Here is a 16,643-nt window from a genome sequence, read left to right as displayed (position 1 = left end):
TTATCATTTTATACCTTAATTTCAAGATGCAAGATGTTGAAGGCTTGTCCAATGGTAAGATAAATGAAACGTCAAATTTTAAACTGATGCGGAACTTCGTGAGGTAACATTAGGCCTGGAAACATGTTTTATTTAACTTAAAGTTCAAGCTGTATCCGGTGACAGCATGTGGGCAACTCGCTGGGTACGAGCTGACTCGCTAAACCGCGCAATCCGTACGCTCATTCATTTTGTGGTTGGCGACTGGCGAGGTATCGCTGTAATCAGCTGTTTTCATCCGGCGCATTGTACTCGAAGTAGGCTACGCTGTATAGTAGTGGGAAATGAGTAAGATAGCCCGACAAAGTGCTTGGTCCTACTCAAAAACGCTTCATCTCTGGATATTATCGACGAGAAGAATATTATTACAGTTTGCTCGGTCGGTTAATCCACGGTCTTCGGCGCGAAATTAGCCTATGTTCATTTGGGCAAGTCAATTTTACCTCGACTCAGCACTCAGCAGGTACACTACCGTAAAATAAATTAATACCATCATAAACATATTTAATTACGAAAAAAACTCAAAATTACCACTCTCTAGTACAGGGTCGGCCAACCCGCGTCCGTAGAAGGAAATTTGCGCGGGATTGGACACGTAATTCAATTAGTATGTGTTGCCGCCCGTCGACATGATAATGGAATTTACGAATTGACTCCCAAATTTTTGAGATATTTTATATATTCTTGAAATTTTCTTCGCGCTATGCATGATCCAATGCGACTTCATCTTTCGATTTTAATATATTCGTAGCGCCCTTTGCAATCTGAGCCCCACAGTACAGATGCGAACAGCGGAGGAAAATGATGCACATCATATAGAAATAACAATTCGGAATTGTGCGCTCCTCACGACAGAATTTTGTTTCTGGCACGTTTGGGAGATTCCAATATATTTCCACTATACCGACAATCCTGATGGGAGGTCAAGAAGTAACAACACGGCTCAAAGTGACTATACTCACTAACAATTGGCCCAGCCGAAGATGCACAAACTGCTGTAAATTTTCGAAAGAACTTCCTTCATCAACCTTGCCGATGAATCTGATCACTTTCGTTGAGAAATGATAAATATTTACTAGTAATACGTGAAACTACGAATATTAATGACGAAATTCATTCGTGAATCTGAAAAAAATTTCGCGCTTGGCGCGACCATGACCGGTCCCAGTCATTTGTCACTGCATGACCACTATTTACCGATTTCAATGCGTATGGTAAGACGATATGAAAAAGTAGATTACTCCGGAGTTCACCAGAAATTGACATAGACAGTTAACATTGGTATTTGGTGTCCAGTTAGTTCATTGCGACTATGTCCTGGAATGCGGCCGTATAGGCTGTATACGTAACCGAACTGTATCCGTGAATAGAAAAAAGGTTGACCACCCCTGCTCTACCATACTTGCAGAAAAACGGCTGCATGCATTACATTTGGGGTTGGTTTCAATTTTTAAGGTCCACCGGTCTGCCAAATGTCTTATGAAATTTTACCGGTGCGCGAGGTGAAAAAGGTTGAGAACCACTGTGCTATAGCCTTAGGCCATCAAGTGTCTCCTTAAAAAGATAACTTTTCTCCGGTGTTTTGATTTCAACTATAGTGCACTAAAATCCTTCTCGGCCAAATAAGTTGTTGGAGAACAAGAACGTTTACTAGAGCTTAGATGGCCAGGTTTTTATAAGAACCCTCCAGCACTCATATCCAAAATACAGCGTATTTTCACCGATTGAAAAATGCTTGCGGGTAGAAATCGTTTAAGAGTTGACAGTCCCGGAGGCTGCAGTTCGTCGAAAGGGAGAGAAAGCCACATGTTTGTGTTGAGTCTTTTGCCTGATGTTTTGGAAAATAGGCTCCAAAGCCATCACGGAGAGGGGCACATTAGAGCTGGCTACCTTATGATACGTTGCTACAACTTGAGTTCTGTTTTGTTTTTCTTTCAATTTCTCATCGTCTGTCTCGCCAGAAGAGCGAAGAAAGTCACGATACCGCGTGTTCGGCTCTTCAGCTCAATCTAACTTGAAAGTTCATGACAGTTCAATAATCTTAAAGCAGCATTTTAGACCACGATCAAGATCTGAGTTTCAGTGGCATCTCGCGACCAGAGCTTCACACATAAAGAAGAATGTATTTTTGATATCATAGTAGTATGCTACAATTTTACCGACATGTATGACATACAGAACGCGCATACCACAGTTGTACCCAACATAGCGCTACGAAACATGTCTAACGAACGCGATTTTAAATTGGGGAGGATTAAATTACCATGCGCGACGCATTTGTACTAGCAGATTGCAATAAAGGAACTATTCGGTACCGACTGCGCATAGGCCCGAACTCGCTCGTTGCACACCCCTGCAATTATAAAATAGCGAAGGGGGCGATAGGGGGCGATGACGCGTTAAAACGGATATATTGGAGTCAAGTCGAACGGCAAAGTTGACCTTTTTTTTTTTTTTTTTAGTCAACCCGCCGGTGATTACAGTTTGTATACCGATTTTTCACAAAATTTGGGGGGCGATGATCGGCGTTGAGCTTGAAAAGGGGGCGATGAGTCGAAAAAGGTTGGGAACCACTGAATTAGAGAAATGAAACATTAAATTTGAAATTGAGTTAGAAATTTGGAACGTACAAGTAGCGTACTTCTCATTTAAACCACATGAAACCCAAGAAGACTTTTCAAACAAAATTCGTATGGTCGACACGATCAGTATGATATGGCAAGGAAATAGGAAATCGCATTTCTTTTAAAAGAAACCGAAGAAAACCAATCAAGATAGTGGTTTTAACGAGACTTCGTCCTGCAGAAACTTCAATAAAAGCACTTACTAAAGTCAAATAACACAAAGGTAGCATTAAATGAAAGTTCCCAGCATTTACTTTCAAGTTCCAGGGCTTTGGAGCAGCCGTAAATTTGCATTGCTCCAGCTCCGGCTCCGGAGCTTCTTTCCATCATACATTAGCTCCGGCTCCAGCTCCGGAGCCGCATTATTACCACTGCCCCGGCTCCAGCTCCGGCCCTGAAAACTGTCGAAGGTGTCTGTCTATATCAGAGGTGGGCAACCCGCTGCCTGCGGGCCATATGTGGCCTACGAGAAGGTTTTGGGTGGCCCGCGAGTTAATTTCCCATTATATTATCGAAATGGAATTGCTCAGTGCAAGGCCAACCAAAAATATGATTAGTCTGGCCGCGACACTTGGGATGTTGATGACTAAAATATCAGTTCCGACGCATTGGCAGATCCAGGGTCCAGTCACATTTTTAGTAAATCGTCGTACATCACAATTGAAAAGTAAAAAAAAAATTCTTCACGCTTCGCGTTTTTAATTGTCACACGATTTCATTCTTTGTAGCCTACCCCCACCTGGAAATGAAAAATCCCGATTTAGCAGATTGAGTCTAACGATAGATTATTCGCAATTACGGGAGAAAGTATTTTCGCGTTTGCGCTCACAGAAAGATCGTCGACGATGAAATGTAAGCACAAAATGATTGTCGTATGTTAGCGGAAATCTTCGATATCGATATGTCCAGATTTCGAATAGTCATGTCCTTGCAAACTGAGCCCAGCGGGAGGTACACAGTCGACCCGCAATATACCCAAGTAATAATAATATTAACTTTACAAAATAAAATCTCGTATGGACAATGGAACCATGCACCCCGAAACACCCCTCAAAGTCTGAAAACCGGCATTGCTCCAACAATGGCACCGCCGCAACACTATGAACATATAACAATGACCAATTTCGTCCAGCGATTGTTCTGATCAATGCCGATTTTCAGATTTTAGGGCTGTTTTGAGGTCGTTCCATTGTCTTGACAAGAATTTAATTCGTATTGTTGGAATCAGTGTGACACTAGCTTTCGTTTAAGACCAGAATAATTGAATTTCATACCACGGGTTGGTCCTCGGATTATTTTCTTAAGGTCTCTACTTATAGCGACTGGCAAACCCGGCTCAAGTCGTGTTGTGTCGGGTCAAGTCGCATGTCGTGTACACGTGTGTCAAGTCGCATGTCGTGTTCAAGTTCTCCAACACAGTTTCCACGGTACATCGCATCACGTATTCACGGACGCATCGAGCAAGGCACTCTTATATAGTGAGCGGTTATGCCTGCAAACCTGGTCCGTGGTCACGTATAGCGATCATTGCGCAAAGTTATCTGCTTATTGAAATGCACTGCACGTTTTCTCCCGCTTAGAGATGACTATTACGTATTATGAACTAGAAATATGATAAGTGAATTTGGCCCCAGACGAGTAAAATATAGCTGAGAAGAATGTATTGATATAATGGTTCGATTTAACACCTTTAGCAATTAATGCAAATTTAGCGCTATTTTTTAGCGCTTTTTTCTCAATATTTAGCGACATCTAGCGATTTTTGACACCAGTTTTAGCGATTTTCTTCCATCCGGAGTTGGCAACACTGACTGTACAGCATTAAAATTCTGATGCGGCGTTTCAACACTGACCCTGTACTCGTTAACATTAAGCCATACAGCTCAATTCAATCTTTGAATGTGCGATTATTATTCAACTGTAACTATAGTAAAAGCAATATGGGCGGATATAACAACGTGATCAATAGAAATTCGATTTGTACCAAATGGCCAATGGTTTGACGTTCGATATGGTGCACTCGTTACCAGAGTAGTTATATAGATCGGTCGCGAATCGCCATGGGGTTCTTATGGGCCCGCTGGTGAGGTGCCGCGAAACTCGTGTTGGTGATGGCACCCTTTTGACCCCCCCTTCCGCTGGTGAGGTGCCATGTGCTCTTATGGGATCTCTGGTGATGGTACCCTTTCAGGTATAGGCTGCGTCGGTGATGTGTCGTGAAAACTCGTATTGGTGATGGTACCCTTTCAGACCCCCTATCGCTGATGACCTGCCGTCTCGTCGGTGATACCACTCTTCCAGGTATACGTTGTGCCGATGACCTACCTGATAACGTTACGGTATAGGGATCTCTGGTGAAGTGGTGTTGAATATCAAGTATAGTAAACAGTGACGCCATTACTTGGTGTGTATATTCAAAAATATTATATATGACCGATTCGAGGTAATCCCAACGTTTACGGTGAGTGCGACAATGATATATCGTTATTCTTATGGACGCGGCGATGATTCGTACTTTCGTTGATAGAATGCTAGCGGCATGTCGTACTTTCACCAAAAAGGGTGTGAAATAGTTTGCTAAATCTAGGAATCAGTTTACCACGGAGCCGGCGTAGACGGCGATTCCAATACCAACAATAACCGCGTTCACATATTAACACTCCAAATAGGTGTGAAATAGTTTGCAAACCCTGCGATCGCTGACAAGATAATGTCTCAGACATACGCGACTTGATGTTACAGGCATATCGATCACTCACGCGGTGAAATTTTCGTAAGCAGTTTGGGACAGAGCTTGATTTCACTCGTAAGATTTAATAAGTAACGAATAACAGACCACCAGTGTCGGTAACTTGAATAGCGACAAATTGCCACTTATTTCCGCTCTAACCCTAATCCTTTGTGAAGTGAACGCTTATTCAAAAAGGTGTGAAATATTGGTAAAATCCCGCGACCGCTCACAAGATAATACCTAAGACATAACCATCGCTCGCGACTCGCTGTTACATACACGCCGATCGTTGACAATGTAATATTTTGGTAATTGGTTTGCCACATAACCGGCGTAGACGGTGATACCAACAATAGCCGCGTTCACAAACTAACACTTCAAAAAGGTGTGAAATAGGTTGCAAACCCCGCGATCGCTGACAAGATATTGTCTCGGACATAACCATCTTTCGCGACTTGCTGTTACATACATTCCAATCACTCACAAGATACTATTTTGGTACTTAGTTTGTCACAGAACCGGATTTCGCTGGTAAAATTTAATAAGTAACGAATAACAGAGCCGGCGTAGACGGTGATTCGAATACCGACAAATTTTCACTTATTTCTGTCCCAACCCTAATCCTCTGTGAAGTTGACGCTTATTCAAAAAGGTGTGAAATAATTGTAAAAATCCTACGTCGCTGACACGATAACGCATCAAACATAGCGATCTAGTTATAGTACGGTGTCGGAATCCATTCGCGAGATGTTCTAGAGGTAAATTGAGATAATCCGAAACCGAATATTTTGACTTTGGCGTAGTGTGAATTGAAATAGGATTGACAAACATGACCATCAACTTTCCCACAGCCCCATATTGATATTATACGCACATTGATTTGAAACAAGTAATGGAACATTGCAACTCTATTCGCGATCCGACTTTTCGTTTGTCAAAGCGACATTTTAACATCTTACCATACTCAAAAGAATTATTTACAACATTAACAAGTGTTCAAAATCTAGTTTTCACTTACTTGATTATATCACTGCAACTCACAAATTTGAATTAATTCATCCTGGTTGTATTCGTATGATCGGTCTTTTTTATTCAATTGTAAAGATCGTTACTATTCTGAAGACAAAGTAAGCTATTTACTAATCGACACATAAATGACTTGACATAAACATATTATATTTTGAGTATACGAGATTTGGATGTCTGAACAATAACTGAGAAATAATTTATCACAATAAAATCCGCATATTACAGCGTAAAAGATGTTTGAATGTCAGCAACTCTGTACGGCCATAGTTACTATCACTAATTTACCCGACCAACTCGTCATGATCATTCCTGAAATCAACACAAATATGACCACTGACTTGAGTTAACCACAAAACAGCGTCAAGTTTTAAATCCGCTTGTAGCTTACGTATTATTTGAATGCGGGTTATGTTTTGTTATAATTGGGTGTACGGATAAAGTATTAGGTCTCGACATTTTAACATTTTGCCATACTCAGTCAATCAGGAAAACATTGGCAAGTAAATCCGTTTGTAACTTACCCGACCAACTCAAGCAGTCAGCCAAGCATACACGAGTCCATACAATCGCTACAATCTAAAATCCATAACAAGCTCGGTTGTATTCATATCCCGACACATCTTTTTTATTCAACTTTAAAAGTCGTTACTATTCTGTAAGATAGAGGAATTACTACGCGGTATATTCTGCAAGACAAAGTAATTATTACTCGATATATTTTGTAAGACAAAAGTAATTACCACTCGGTGCAGGTGACTTGAGATTAACATAATATGTTTGAGTATACGAGATTTGAAAGTCTGATCAACGTATAGTTGCGAGTTCATTTCTTACAATCGAACGCTGGTGTTATATCGAAAGTTACCATTCTGTGAACATAAGGATTGATACATTGATGTGCCATATGTAATAGTTGATCATGACTTGATTATTAAATTATTCGTGTTAATTAGACCCGGCGTTGTGGTAAAGGTTATTATGACAACAACAATCTTTTCAGTACCGTTGTTATTAACATATCGAGTTGTAAAACTATACGTGTCTGAAATGTTCATGATTGAAAAATTATTCCACCTTGGTACATATCACTCTGCGCATCGCGGATATCAGAAAATATTTTACAAATGTAATTGTTTCCAGTAACCAAGACTAAAGATGAAACAGCAATTTCGTTTGCTGATTAACAACCGGTGCAATACTTTATTGTCGGAATCTGCGACATCGAATTGAAACATACGCACATTACGCAGTACGAAAATATCACTTTGGGCTCCGGGGCGGTGTCATTTAATCTGTGTTAAACTCTGTTCACACTCTCTGTCGAAAATGCGTGAAATGTAAAAACATTACGAGGTCACACTCTAGACTTTGATCATCAAAAAAGTAAATAGAGGTATCTTTACTGGATGGATTCTATTCAACTGGTCTTGGTTAATACAAAACCCATCACAATAATATCGAACTATGTGCTACACTGAAATCTACAAAAATGTGTTTGTATTGCTGTTCATAGTAGCGATATCGATTTGAACCTCCAGAATAATTGTCATCATGTAACCAAACTAAGGAAAGTTGTTGTCAATTTGTATGATGTTCACTGAATGCATACTAGAACTAATTGTGTAACGCACACGACCAGAGAAATTGGAAATTTTCCCATTGTCATTCGTCACAATACTCGGTCACTAAAATACGTTACTTGGATGTGATTGAATCGCTGGTAGTTAACAGGATAAATCAAACCCCTAAGAAACTTCACTCACTCATTGGATATTAAACAGTGTCACCTAATCGGTGTAGATCGTTTTTCTAAATGTAAATCATGTACACTGTAAAAAATAAAGGTGGGTTTTTGGCTAAAATTGAGGTGGAAACGATAATCCCTCCTTTCACAAGAGGTAGGAACATGGTATACACCTCTGAAGAAGGTGAAGTACGTCTTCCCACCTCCGACAATAGATCATCCACCTCCAAAAACTCTCCTATAAAGTGATATACGATACACCACTTTATAAGGAGGGTTTTAGGAGGTGGAAGATGTATTTTCGCGCGAGATCATATAATGCATCACCTGATAATGAATCTGAATGCGAATGCATAATTGTAAAAGACCTCCATCTGTAGTTTATCATGATCACGCACGATTCAACAATGCTGAAGAGACTTTATTACACGTCCGTCCGCCGAAGCGGTCAGTAGCAAAAGCGGAAGTGAAAGCACGATGCGATGATACTACAACTGACGTAAGGAGCAGTATAGAACACAGCTGCTACACTATTCCGATCGAACTTGAGAAGTGCCTATAGCAGCAGTCTCACAAAATACCATAAAAAAGTTAAAAATCATCAACAAAACCGCAAACACAGGCATGACCGCACTACATTAGCAGAACACTAGCCCTAAACCAGGGCCGGCCAACCCGTGGCCCGCGAGGTAATTTCCGAAATTGATAATGCTATAAGAAATGAATTGCACTGATCGTGAACTTGCAAGGCCGACCAAAAATTTGATTAGTCTGGAAGCAAGACTTGACATGTTATGATTAAAATATAAGTTACGACACATTGGCATTTCCGTGAGCCAGTCACACTTTGGTAGATCTTCGTACACTACAATAAAGCAGAATAATTTGCGATAAATCTATCAAAAGTAAATATTTTCTACACGCTTCGCGCAACATGTTGTCACTCGATTTCTTGCATTTAATATTGTTACTAGGGCTGGGCAAAATCGAGTACCTGAGTGATTCGATTCTGAATCACGTAAAATGCTTCGAGTCGAGTCGAGTAATCGAGTATCACTCATTATGACGTCATATAAGAGTATTATTTGTCAAAGTTCAAATAGGTACCTTTTAAGCGACCAAGAAGAATATAATGCCTGTTATCCATCATATTAAGGATACTTTGTTATTTTTTCGACCATACCGATTTCATTGCACTTGGTGACAATGTTGTGGGATGATCATGACTTAGGAAATGTGCTATTTCCAGTAACCTTCGTAGCTTTGTACTTCATGTTTCGTATGCTACGATACGGCCAATCAAGGTTTCAAGGCTTCAACAGTGAAATTAGCATAAACTCGTTGGTCGTTGATAAACTCCTCGTAGATAAATCAACTTTCGGTGGTGAGGAGCGTATAATTTCAGTACTCGAAAAAATCGTCTTTTACTACTCGACTCGAATCATTAAAATTAATACTCGATTCAGATTCGAGTACTCGAATCATTGTGCCCAGCCCTAATTGTTACCCCTTTGTGAAAATGAAAGAACGCCTAATGTATCAGATGGAGTCTAACTATATTCTTGATTACGAGACAAAGTGTCGTTCATCATATGCGACCTAGCTTTTGCGCTCGCAGAAAGACCGTCGACTATGAAACCTAGACACAAAACGATTGACGCATGTTGGTCGAAGCTTTCGAAATTGATAAATCCAGGTGCTGAATAGTCCAGTCCTGGCAAACTGAGCCCAGCGATATACTGCAGGCCCGCAATATAGTCAAGTGACAATATTATTGAGCTATTAACTTCGAAAAATTGTCGCGCTTCGCGCGGCTAGTGGCCCGCGCAATATTTCGTCGATCGAATGTGGCCCTTTGGCTGAAAAGGTTGGCCAGCCCTGCCCTAAACTAACATCAATGAACAAATTCCCCAAACTAAAACCATAACAACGCCGTGCCACATCATGGGGAGAATTACCGCACCGGGAGAGACACAAGCTCCATCCCTTCCACGCGCGCTTACATCAGATCCGCCAGTGAAACAGTTATTATGAAGTGACAGTCAAGTCTTCAAACTTCTCATATTGATGCAAAACTGCTTCTTCAATCGGTTCAGATAGCCAATGCCGTAATCGAATTTCCACCAATCTTTCAGCATACCGTTACTGTCCAGGAATCTTGAGAATTGCAGCCAAATGAGATGATTTGATGAGATGATTTCAGAGATGGGCGGATTTGGGGAATCTGTATCCGTCCTGATCCAACAGTCAAATAGGATTTCGAAGTCCGACAGCTGAGTAACAAAATTAGGATCCGAAAAAAATCCTGCTATTGCTTTAGTGCTATTTCACATAAATATAGCCTGCAAAACAGATATGAACATTACAATCAAAAAATTAGTATCAACAAATGCCTTACAAGGGTTTATATATATTACATTTCAAATCAATAATCTTAGGTACGGTATATATTTTGAATATAAATGCAAGTGGTAGGAACTAGGCAGAGAAACTAAGATAAAAAGACTGCGAGAACAGAGAAAGCAATATTAGTTGCTTAATGGAGAGAGTTAACATAAGTAAACCAGGCATGCCATGATGCATTGCTGATGCCAACAACAAAATTAAATATTGTGTTACTGTGACTTGGCCAAGACCACTAGGCCTCCTACCATAATACTCCTGAAGAATGATACTAAATTTTCAGAAGAAGTAAGCAGTCACAGAACAGCCATGTATCAAACAAAATGGATGAATCAATCAAAATTATCACTTGATAAAGCAGCACAGCAATGAATAGGAAATATAAATATTATTATATAACCAGCATGATGATGTGCGCAATCAATCAGAGAGTACCGGTAGTTCTTCAGTTCCAGTGTGTTTCCGAAATCATAAACATGCATAATTGACCATGCCAGCATATATTCATACATTACCTCACCACACAATCATTCCAAATGACAGCAGAAATCAGAACCACCACGCTACCTCTGCAACAACACGAACACCTCGCTCTTCTGTCATCCTGACAACTGATATCAAGTAACCTAATGGCAGATGAACATGCAGTATAAGAATCAATGTCTGATGAACAACTGAATTCGAAAACAAACACTTCTGCAGCTCGCTTGCAGGAACCTGCCGTCGTCCTCGTTCAGCATTCATCATCACATCACTGCACAGAAACTTAATTATGTTGCTTACGCATTTCAAAGACGTGACTGGTATCAGCGGTTTCAACGTTGTCATATATTCCCGAAACCAGCCTGGGCTTGATCCATAGCAATGAATGCATTTAACTACGAAAATAATATCGAATAATATATACTAAATTAATGCAGCGCATCAGTTACTTGCGCGGCGATTCCGTGAAGTCAGCATAGTTTCCGCGGGAACCACATTCTCAACGGACCCCGTTCAACCATCGAGTTTCATAAACACCGATTTACTTATGGTTCGACTTGCATCTTACTATCCTTTTCAGTCAATTTCTAGTCTGTACTCAATAATGATAGTTATAATATTTATTTAGTGTACTAAGTAGTAATTCGAACACAAAAAGCGAAGATTCTAATATCTCATGCTGACTGATCAGCCATGTCGGTTACGCTTTAATTAATCAGCGTTCGAACCTCGAAGCAGACAGATCGAAGAGACCGCGTTGGCGACGTATGTCTTCTCTTGAATTTCATTATGAAGATTATTCTTATGACTTGTGCTTTTTCTTACTACACAGACACTAGTTGTACGTTTTTAAATATGAACCGCTTCTTCCTGTTAAGGAATGCGGTATGAACGCATTCTTTTCTCGCTAGCATAAACCCGTATATAGTTGCTCAACTGTTCCTGTCGTTGTCGGCTGTCTGACGATCGGCCGCCATATTGGAGAATGGAGATTACATTACGCCACGTGAAGAAATGGAAGGTGAGACGATAATGGACTAATGAATGAATTTTCATGCTTCAAACTTGCCTTTTCAAATCTACATGCTTAAGTCAGAGTGAGCTTTGTTTCAGTTCAGTTGAAATAATTGTTCAAAATTTTTTAAAGTAACTGCAATTTATGGTCATTTTCTGATATGTTAGGCTTACCATATTTTGGAAATCAAAAAAGAGGACACTTTTTCAGAAATTTGCAACTTGCAAAACCGGAGTAAAATTCTGAAAAACCGGTTAATTTTTCCCACTTTGTGATCGGTTGACTAAAAAAAAAAAAGGTCATCACGTCTGCTCAGAACTCAAAATAACGTTTTTACTCCACATTGCTAGGTGGATGACTAAATTCACCGTTTTTCACTCCGAAATACCCGCCGGAGCTTCACTTCTGTGCTAATATGCGGCATATCACTCGCAATTTGCTCTAAATCTGCCTAAATGTTCAAAAAAGGACAAAATCTCAAAAAAGAGGACAAAAGGGCGTCCTCCGAGGACACTTTCAAAAAAGTCAAAAAAGAGGACAAATCCTCTTAAAAGAGGACGTATGGTAAGCCTATGATATGAAACCATGCTATATAGTAGATCCAGTAGGGAATTGGTGTACGCAGCACAATTAGGCGACTGGCAGGCTGACTATCACTTGTAGCTGGGGCTGGGCACAATGATTCGAGTACCCAAACCTGAATCTTGAATTTAGTATTAATTCTTATGATTCGAGTCGAGTAGTAAAATACGATATTTTCGAGTACCGGTATTGATATTACGCTTCTCTCCACTGAAAGTTACTTTATACCCTAGAATTATAGTTTCGATACTAATTTTCACAGTTGAAGCCTTAAACCTTGATTGGCGGTATCGTAGCATACGAAACCTATAGTACCAAAGCTACCAAGGTTACTGGACGTAGCATATTTCCGAAGTCATGATCATCCAACAGCATCGTCACCAAGTCGAATGAAATTGATGAAGTCGAAAAATACCAAAGCATTTTATATGTGATGGATAAAAGGCATTAAATTCTTGGTGGTGGCATAAACGGTACACATTTCAACTTTGACATCTTACATTCTGTTATGACGCCATAATGGGTGATACTTGATTACTTGACCCGACTCGAAGCATATTACGTGATTCAGAATTGAATCACTCAGGTACTCGATTTTGCCCAGCCCTACTAGTAGCATGAAAAGTTCGACTGGCTCATCAAGGCAAAGTAAAGCCTATAAATTTAAATCTGCTCATTTTTGCTGCTTCACCTGTTGAAAAAATGATTTGAGGTTCGGTTTGACGAATTTTTCTCCAAATGAAATATTTATTCTGTTTTACTGCATATTTCAAATTTCAACTGCTTTGCAGAAAAGGGTTTCGTCTTCTGTCCCTGAAGACGAGATGAGCATGATTTCCCCTCAACGCGGAATTGGTTGAAAATATGATTGATAGGATGAAGCGCAGAAGCTGACATCGATGTCCCGAAGACAAAATGATGGATTTGATTGGTATGTTTTTCTCTTTCTGCTATTATATCTATTACTTTTGTTGTAATAAAGCTGTTGATTTTGACATAAGCATTGATCTCTTCAAATATTTGTATTGAGTAGGTAATTTCCATCTATAAATTGCCTCTCAGGATATAGGCCTATAAAGCGTTCTTCAGTCATGTTGCAATTGCACGGCATCAATTTTCGCACTGTTTTTAATCTATACTAATCTGTCATTACGACGCGACGCGTTGACGCACTCCACTCTGCTGTATTGTAATGAGTTGATGTTGACCTGTATGTATTCAGTGATCAACTTGGACTTATAATATATTTTGTTTTACAGCATCTCAAAATCTAGACCGGATTGTTTCTATACCTACAATTTTTCATGAAAGATGTGGCAATTTCTTCCAGGTTCAACAGGTACGGATTTTTATGAATATTATAAGTACCTGTTTGCTTAAAATTTGGGATGGGAAAAACTATTCCACTACTGGCACAAAATCGAGCTTCAACTGTAGTCGAGTCGTGGAGATTCGGAGACGATTTTAAATACTGAAAATTACGTTTTATATTATCAATTATTGAATTATAGTATCAATACATTTCTGTTAATGTGGTGTATTCAACCTTTTTTAGTGAGGAGCAAACCTAAAACCGGTGTTACAAGCCCATGCTCCCTTTTCAGCTCGGTGCCACAACCCGCAGCTCTAACTCTGGGTCCGTGAAGCACATCTTTATGGTGTTTGCAGACCTCTAAAATTTTTTATCTGAATGGTAATATAATTTGTGATTTTCTTAGCTCGATAAAGCATCACTTCGGATATTTCTAGGTTATTACAGTGTAGAAGTAGTGATTTCAAATCCACGTCAAAGCTACTTCAAGTGGAAGTAGGAAATGAAGGGCTGCAAAGTACTCAAGTAGTTTCGAAAAGTAGATATCAGCAGTTATCCGAGGTTGCTACTTAAAACTCGCCAAGATGTATATTTGTAACTTGCAAAAAAAGGACTATTGACAAGAGGTGGTTGGCGGTTGCCCTATTATTGAGCATGATTTGAACTAAAACTTTAGGGGTGTCTGCACGGATGCCTTGCCCTGATGTATAAGAAAAGGGGTCCGCACCGACAAAAAATTGAGAGCCACTCTACTAAAGGTTACTGTTCACATTAGCTGATGACTCAAAATGGTCATCACTTCCACCTGGCCAAGTCCGCGTATACATTGGCCTATTTGATATCATATGTTGACTGAAAATAGGATCCGCAGTGCCCTGCCGCCGGTATATTTCATAAGCTGAATACTGAAATAACATCAATGTGTGTGTGTGTTAAGTGTATGTTTGACCTGATGCTTCTTTCACATAATAATATATTTCTTCAAGACACCCACATCCGCGTGCCCTACAATTTGCTACGATACAACGAAGAAAGAGTGGGCCGTCTGGTTTGATGTTGAAAAGGTGAAGAATATCGAGAGCTTCCATGAGGCATTTGCAGTGATGCTAGAAATTCATTGGATCTTCGAAATGCAGTTTGTGACTGTCATGTCAGTTTTTCTGGCGCGTTTGCCAGGTGTAAAAGACATCAGTACTGCAGAGTATGCCAAACTGGATCACATTCGTGACTAATTTGCAAATAAAGGCATTGGAATGAAGGTGATTTAGTGTTTTGTGAAGGCTTAAAGTGTGGTTGTATGCTGTACCTCGAGGATATCCGGGTAGGATGAAGCGGAATCCGGATAGGGCAAGGTGGAAAGTTGCCCACCTTGTGATGAGGTGGGAAAATAACCACCAGGTGAGAATAAGGTGGAAAATTTCCCTCCTCTTTTGAAGGTTTTTTTTGAAACACCTTAAAAGGTGGGCCCAGTTTTTAGAGTGTAGGTCCAGCAGAAAAAACATTTTCACCCACTTGGTTAATGAAGCCGAGGTCGACATTCGATATTTTGTTTGCGGGAAATACTTTGCAATAAACACACTGGAGTGGTTGAGCTTTAACATCGTCAAACTGTCATCTGTAAATCGAGATCACAGCCGACTTGTAACTGTATCGTTTACCTAACCGAGTTGTATGCACAGTTTCACATTTTTATCATTTAGTGATTGCTGAACATACCAAACGATACACATTCACTTCCGAAATACTGCGTTGATCTCAATTCCCTTTGTCGTGATAACCGAAGTACATTTGTTTCGAATTCGTAACAGCCGACTTTTCTATGACACGATAAATTTTGACAAGTTATGCTTAGAAGATTGGTTGCATATCGCGAAAAATAACATACTGCTCATATTGATACTGTTAATCGGTATTTTCACGCGAGTCGATTTTCAAATGAGTAAAATTTATTACATGAGTTTCTCCGCTTAATGTAAATGAAAACTCAGTCGTCTTTTAACATCACAAAGACATTGATAAAAAGTAAGCAATCAAACACAACACTTTGTACGACACTAATTATTGTTCCACACATCTCATTTCATACTAAGTGTATACGAAAGATATTCATGTTACACGAAAATATTCGCTCATACTACAAACCTGTACAATGATTGGTGGTGTAAGTCCAGCACAATTGCGGTATCCATACGAGTTTAGTTAACACAATTTACGACACCGAGGTCGCCTCATCCTTCGTAAGACAACAAACCAAGGCTTCAGGATATGTCCATGTCATAACAATAAATCAGCTACTCCAACAACAGAGTACATATGTTTTCTAGCACGGTGCTTACATCTTACACACAAATCAACCTACTTTGCTAACGAAAAGTGCTGAGTCATCACATGGTTGTCCTCACAACAATACAACTAAAACATACTATCATACAAAATGACCGTTATAGTTTGCACACCAACGATACATCGTACAAGTAGCAAGTCTCGAGAATCCAGTTATTAAAAAAACGTGAAAGTGTTTCTACGCCAAGTCGGTATGTTGACGAAAGCATATATTGTAATATCATGATCGATTTACATTCGTTGGTCACAAAATGTCACTACTCTAAATAATTATTTTTCACTCAAAGCCTACTTGTCACCATTCGTTTCATCAAGCACGAGTTCAAGAAACCTGCTAC

At 39.7% G+C, this 16,643-nt stretch overlaps 1 protein-coding gene across 1 annotated transcript; it reads left to right on the top strand.

Annotated features, from left to right (window-relative positions):
- The first annotated feature begins 11,561 nt into the window (after window positions 1–11,561).
- Window positions 11,562–15,225, top strand: LOC145439234 (uncharacterized). Its single transcript, XM_080316733.1, has 4 exons — window positions 11,562–12,074; window positions 13,442–13,581; window positions 13,910–13,989; window positions 14,949–15,225. Exons 2-4 carry the CDS (start codon window positions 13,566–13,568, stop codon window positions 15,192–15,194), a joined length of 342 nt encoding a protein of 113 aa, XP_080172859.1. The 5' UTR covers window positions 11,562–12,074; window positions 13,442–13,565; the 3' UTR covers window positions 15,195–15,225.
- Window positions 15,226–16,643: the final 1,418 nt, after the last annotated feature.

Source organism: Botryllus schlosseri, chromosome 5 (assembly GCF_051294905.1).
Source record: "Botryllus schlosseri isolate E-star chromosome 5, Bs_hap1, whole genome shotgun sequence".
In the NCBI taxonomy this organism is placed as follows: domain Eukaryota; kingdom Metazoa; phylum Chordata; class Ascidiacea; order Stolidobranchia; family Styelidae; genus Botryllus; species Botryllus schlosseri.
Note: the sequence above shows the minus strand (reverse complement) of the source record. Positions and strands in the feature narration are given on the sequence as shown.